The sequence below is a fragment of the Oncorhynchus masou genome, chromosome 7, assembly GCF_036934945.1.
Source record: "Oncorhynchus masou masou isolate Uvic2021 chromosome 7, UVic_Omas_1.1, whole genome shotgun sequence".
Lineage (NCBI taxonomy): Eukaryota > Metazoa > Chordata > Actinopteri > Salmoniformes > Salmonidae > Oncorhynchus > Oncorhynchus masou.
The window spans coordinates 22463222-22469221 of NC_088218.1; the positions used below are offsets into that span (position 1 = coordinate 22463222).

At 42.0% G+C, this 6000-nt stretch overlaps 1 protein-coding gene across 1 annotated transcript in view; it reads right to left on the bottom strand.

Moving 5' to 3' along the window:
* The window catches only part of LOC135543509 (pinopsin-like), a 30359-nt gene extending 25436 nt beyond the window's left edge, over positions 1-4923 (bottom strand). Inside the window, exon 1 of the mRNA XM_064970825.1 lies at positions 4530-4923. Within this exon, the coding sequence (XP_064826897.1) occupies positions 4530-4899 (370 nt within the window). The 5' untranslated portion in view covers positions 4900-4923. The remainder of the gene's footprint in view (positions 1-4529) is intronic.
* Positions 4924-6000: the final 1077 nt, after the last annotated feature.

The following is a 6000-nucleotide window of genomic DNA, read 5'->3' on the forward strand; positions in this document are numbered from 1 at the left end:
TAGCTGATTAGGGTGTGTGTTTAATAGGTTTGGCTGCCTGAGGCGGTTCTCAATCAGAGTCAGGTGATTATCGCTGTCTCTGATTGGGAACCGTATTTAGGTAGCCTGGGTTTCTCTTTGTATTTCGTGGGTGATTGTTCCTGTCTCTGTGTTAGTTTCACCAGTCAGGCTGTAATAGGTTTCACGTTCTGTTTTGTTGTTTTGTATTTATTTGTTATTTCATGTATAGTTTCGTTATTTGTTTTCACTAATAAACATGAGTAACAAACACGCTGCATTTCGGTCCGACTCTCTTTCGACAAACGAAGAACGTCGTTACAATGCATTTTAACTGATAGCATAACGGCACATCACAATTGAAGTTGGGGTAGGTGTTGTCTGACAAGTTACAAGCAAGAAAGACAAGTCTGTCTACAAGTTGACATCAACACTACTATGCTCCAATAGAGGGAAGTATTGGTATACTCCAAATTGCAGTAGTGTAACCCTTCTCAAATACTCATATTCAAATCAAAATCACATTTGATTTGTCTTTAAAGCTGTCCCATGGCAGGTCACTATGAGGGGGAGCTGGTCGCAGGAATGCACAGGTAGCGCTTTGCCAGGTGGAGGACTTTGGGAAAGTGTTATGGGGTGGATCTTCCACCAGTCCAGTGGATTGGTTTCACTGTCGGAACAAGGAGACTGAAGGTAGCAGCTGAGTTCCTTTTCTACCAGCTGGATTTCAGTGAGACCTGTGGTAGTGGAGAGGCTTCTTGAAACAACTGCCCAGTGACTTTCTCTTTTTAGCTGGCAGTTGTGGTGAAGCAGCAGCAACGACTCCCTGTGCTGAGCTTGGGTTTTCATGTCCCTCATTGACCATCTCTGAGACAGCTCTTGCTTTATTGTGGCCCACCTTCTCCTCTTTGGTGTAATGTGTTTTAAACCGAAGGTTGACCAACGAGGATAAGTCCAGGAGGTCATCATATTTCTCCTTCAGATAGTCCATGACTATCGTTTTGAATGTTTGGGTGAGTTCTGTTTCTATACCAGGCTGTGTCAAAGACTCCAGCCACACATGTCATAGACTGGTTTCTCTGCTGCCGCAAGGCAAGTGGTGCCAGAGCGCCAAGTCTGCGACCAAAAGGCTCCTGAACAGCTTCTACTCCCAAGCCATAAGACTGCTGAACAGTTAATCAAATGGCTACACAGACTATCTGCATTGATCCCCCTTTTCTTGCACTGGCTCTATGCACACATGCTACACTAACATTCCAACGCAGCCATGGGTGAACAGGGAGCACAGGAGGGGACTAAGCATGCATCCCCGAGGGGCCCCCAGGTTGAGGGTCATGGTGGCGGATGTGTTGTTGCCTACCCTCCCCAGGGGTTATTTATAAGGGTTTATAAGTATTTTATAAACTGTTCATTTCTAGTTTGTAGATCTGCAATAAACGGTTATCATAAACAGTTAACACATTGTTTGAAATGGTGTGCTCATTAGCTGCTTGTTAAATAATCAGCTCAGAAAATAAGAGCTTGCCTGTGACACAATTACTCCAATAGTTGATATTACTGAAAAAAAATCCATGACCTGATATGTAAACACACAAAGGCCCAGAAGACTATTCTTCTATCTAACAACTGCAGAGGGTAGCCTAGCAAGCCAACAGCCAGGCAGAGATATGGCATAATAGGTGCTGGGCTCAGTGCTCTGCTATCCCATGAACAGACTGACCTTCTTATCAACCATAAACACCCCTCAGCCCGTTTTCAAAACACTTGACTCATGTGATGTCACAAACACTGAGAATTACCCTAGTTTTGCCACCTCAAACCAGAGACAAATGGGCTGGGCCGAGAGGAATTCTAGAAGGCAGAGATACTCCGAGTAGATATTGAAGGAATTCCCTTTGACCACACCCACAAATTGAGGAAAACAAACAGTACTCTCTATTGTTGCTGTATTGTTCAATGTACAAGTAAGCAGGTCAAAAATCACAACCTACAGTTCGCTATGCTCTGACATAGGGATATACAGCCTGCAAGAAGAGCCAATGATTTTGGGTTTGTATATCGATTACCTCTATTTAAATGATGATTTATTCGTTTAGTCTCTGAATCGTTTAATCAAACTTTTCGCCACCATTCCTGATATAAGAGGGGATTAAAAACTACAAACGGTCTCCTGAATTAGTCAAGTGTGCATGGGCACACGTCGCCTCTGTGTCGTACTCTTGACTACAGCTGTAAAGAGGCGTTGGCAGACTTATTGCTGAGACAATTTGTTCAACGTTTTTTGTGGTAAAGGGCAATATAGCAGGTTGTGGAACATTGGTGGAATAATATAATCTTACGGTCGTTAGAAGATGTAACAGATTGGCATTTTAAGGAACAGGACATGGTTGTGCATTCTCCTTTTTTGATATTAAATGATAATTAAATGATAATGATATTACAATCCTGGCCTGCACTCACTTCTCAATTCCCCTCATGAGTGCACCTTTTGTGGAAAGCTTTGCTGGAGAAAACCTCTTGGGGCAAATTAGGAGAAGTAACAGAATGGCATTTGAAGCAACAGGGCTACCTTATGCATTTGTCCTTTTTTATATTAAATTATATTGAATGATAATGATATTCAAAGCCCACCCTTGCTCCTCAATTCCCCTCCTGAGTGCACCCTTTGAAAGTGTGTGAATCCCCACTCCTCCTGCTGATCTTTCATCTCCATTTGATTTACAGTGAGTGAGCCCCACTTCATATGTATATACTCTATTCTAGTCAAGGCTCATCACACCTTTTCTACTCATATACCGTCCATACACACCATTATATACATATATATGTATGTTCCGGACACGGACATTGCTCATTCTGATATTTCTTTATTTTGATTTTTGGGGGATTATGTACAGTTGAAGTTGGAAGTTTACAAACACTTAGGTTGAAGTCATTGAAACACATTTTTCAACCACTCCACAAATTTCTTGTTAACAAACTATAGTTTTGGCAAGTCAGTTAGGACATCTACTTTTTGCATGGCAAGTAATTTTTCCCACAATTGTTTACAGACAGATTATTTCACTTATAATTCACTAAATCACAATTCCAGTGGGTCAGAAGTTTACATACACTAAGTTGACTGTGCCTTTAACAGCTTGGAAAATTCCAGAAAATTATGTCATGGCTTTCGAAGCTTCTGATAGGCGAATTGACATCATTTGAGTCAATTGGAGGTGTACCTGTGGATGTATTTCCAGACCTACCTTCAAACTCAGTGCCTCTTTGCTTGACATCATGGGAAAATCAAAAGAAATCAGACAAGACCTCAGAAGAAAATTGTAGATCTGCACAAGTCTGGTTCATCCTTTGGAGCAATTTCCAAATGCCTGAAGGTACCACGTTCATCTGTACAAACAATAGTACACAAGTATAAACACCATGGGACCACGCTGCCGTCATACCGCTCAGGAAGGAGACCCATTCTGTCTTCTAGAGATGAACATACTTTGGTGCGAAAAGTGCAAATCAATCCCAGAACAACAGCAAAGGACCTTGTGAAGATACTGGAGGAAACATGAACAAAAGTATCTATATCCACAGTAAAACGAGTCCTATATCAACATAACCTGAAAGGCTGCTCAGCAAGGAAGAAGCCACTGCTCCAAAACCGACATAAATAAGCCAGACTACGGTTTGCAACTGCACATGGGGACAAAGATCGTAATTTTTGGAGAAATGTCCTCTGGTCTGATGAAACAAAAATAGAACTGTTTGGCCATAATGGCCATTGTTATGTTTGGAGGAAAAAGGGGGTGGCCTGTAAGCCGAAGGACCCCATCCCAACCGTGAAGCACGGGGTGGCAGCATCATGTTGTGGGGGTGCTTTGCTGCAGAAGGGACTGGTGCACTTCACAAAATAGATGGCATCATGAGGCAGGAAAATGAACAGATTCATTGAAGGTATCTCTAAAGTACAGTGAGATAACTAGCATCATCATGCTGACAGAATGGGTCTCTATTTTTCTCTCCCTCTCTTTCTGTTCCACTTGGCCGTGAGATTACAGAAGCAATGATTTCACACGTCAGAGGAGTCACAATTAAACTGTCTGTGGGGCACAGATGCAACTGCTGAGAACACACTATCCATAAAACAATTCTGCTGTATGTGTGACATCAGGAACAATAGTGGGCTAACCCAGTCATGTGGCACGTGGGAAACCTGAAAGTGGAAGTCCATCACTTCGCTCCAATAATGCAATCACTGTACCCTACACTACACCTTTCATCGGCAACATTATCTGATAAAAATTACCTATAGACAGACAGTCCCGAGTTCAGGACTCTCCAACCCGGTTCCTGGAGAGTTAAACGTCCTAGCGCACCTGATTCGGATTATTAGCAGGTTGATAAGGTGAATCAATTATTTGGCACAATGATTTCTTTAAACGCATTGATGAGGCATCGAGGCATTGATTGTGTTATTGTGAGAAAAATATATATAGTTACTTTGGTGACTATTTTGTTATGTAACAGTTGACTAAACTCACCGAAACAAGAGTTGGCGAAGCCGTACCACATGCACCCGTGCTTCCCGTACAGCCAGCGTGCTTGTAGACTGGAGGCGAAGCTGAGCGTGGTGCCACAGAGGCACACCAGCATGTCACTCACGCTGATGTTCAGCAAAAGCATGTTCACAGGAGTCCGCAGAGTTTTGAACTTAATAAATAGGATCAATACCACCAGGTTATTGATGAAACCAAAAACCATAATAGATCCAAGGAAGACGGACATAACATGGTGTCCCGTCCGAGACAGTCTTTTCGCCGGGGGCTCGTTCCATTCTTGATCCAGAGAGCTCAGTGGATCGTCGATGCTTCCATTCGAGCTGAAATTTAAATTAGCCGCCTCGGTATACATCGTTTTCAGTGATCCACATTCGAGAATATCTCACATGGAGAAACAATTATAACATTTCTACCGTCAATGAACTACAATAGGCTACAGCATCACGTTTTCAATTGGCAATATCAACTGCCGACGGAGTTGTAGGCTAGAGGTGGTCGTATAGAGCCCACCGGATAACTTTTTCATTTTTCCGAACATGAATCCAGACTCAAGCCTTGTGTCCCCAGGAGGTGCAAAACAGGCTCATTCCGCTTGGAAACTGTGGTAGACAATTATGACGCTGGTTGAAAATAATGTATAATGCAAATAGAAATAATAATAAATGGATAATAATCAACAATAATAGTCACTAATATCCGATCAATCCAGATTAATCCAAATTTGCGTAATATAAAAATAGTCGAAGCCTTATAATAATATTATTATTATAAGGTAAATTTAGTTGGCTTGTCTCTCTACAAAAGCAATGGCACAGACGAATGCAATCCAATGGCACTGCTCTTCTCATAGCTCCACCACATTCAGACTAGAATGCATAGACTGAGCGCGCTTACTTGGCTGGCCTCCCTTTAGTAGCGCCGATGGGTTGCGTTTATCTGTCGTGAAGGCAACTAGAGTGTAACATGATTACGCAATAAAATTGCTATCCTCTACCAATCAATGAGAAAAAGCACTGTAGTCTCCCCCTTGTGTGTTGGTATAACTCACCCATTCCCCGATGGGTGAGTCATTTCTGAGATCTATCACGCAAACAAGTCGAAGGGGGACAAGCCCCTGGTAGCTTATTTTATGGTGGGTAAACAGGGACTTTATTTATTATGAATAGTAACACTAAACTTACTACATTCATATTGAATTTATTAAAGAAGTTATTTAAACAAATGACACAAACTCAAAAGTGGGAGTTTGTTTGCAAAATTACATAGAATGGTGTTTCATGTGATTGTTTTCATTTTGGAGCTGAAAAATGGGAAAATTCCCAAGGAAAGTGTAAAACGAAAGACTGCCCTTTCATAGGTGATCGCGGGGGGATTGAGTTCAACCACAACTCTCTCTCTGAGATTCGGCTTTACTTGAACATGAAGGACACGGATTCTCACACTGATTTTCCCT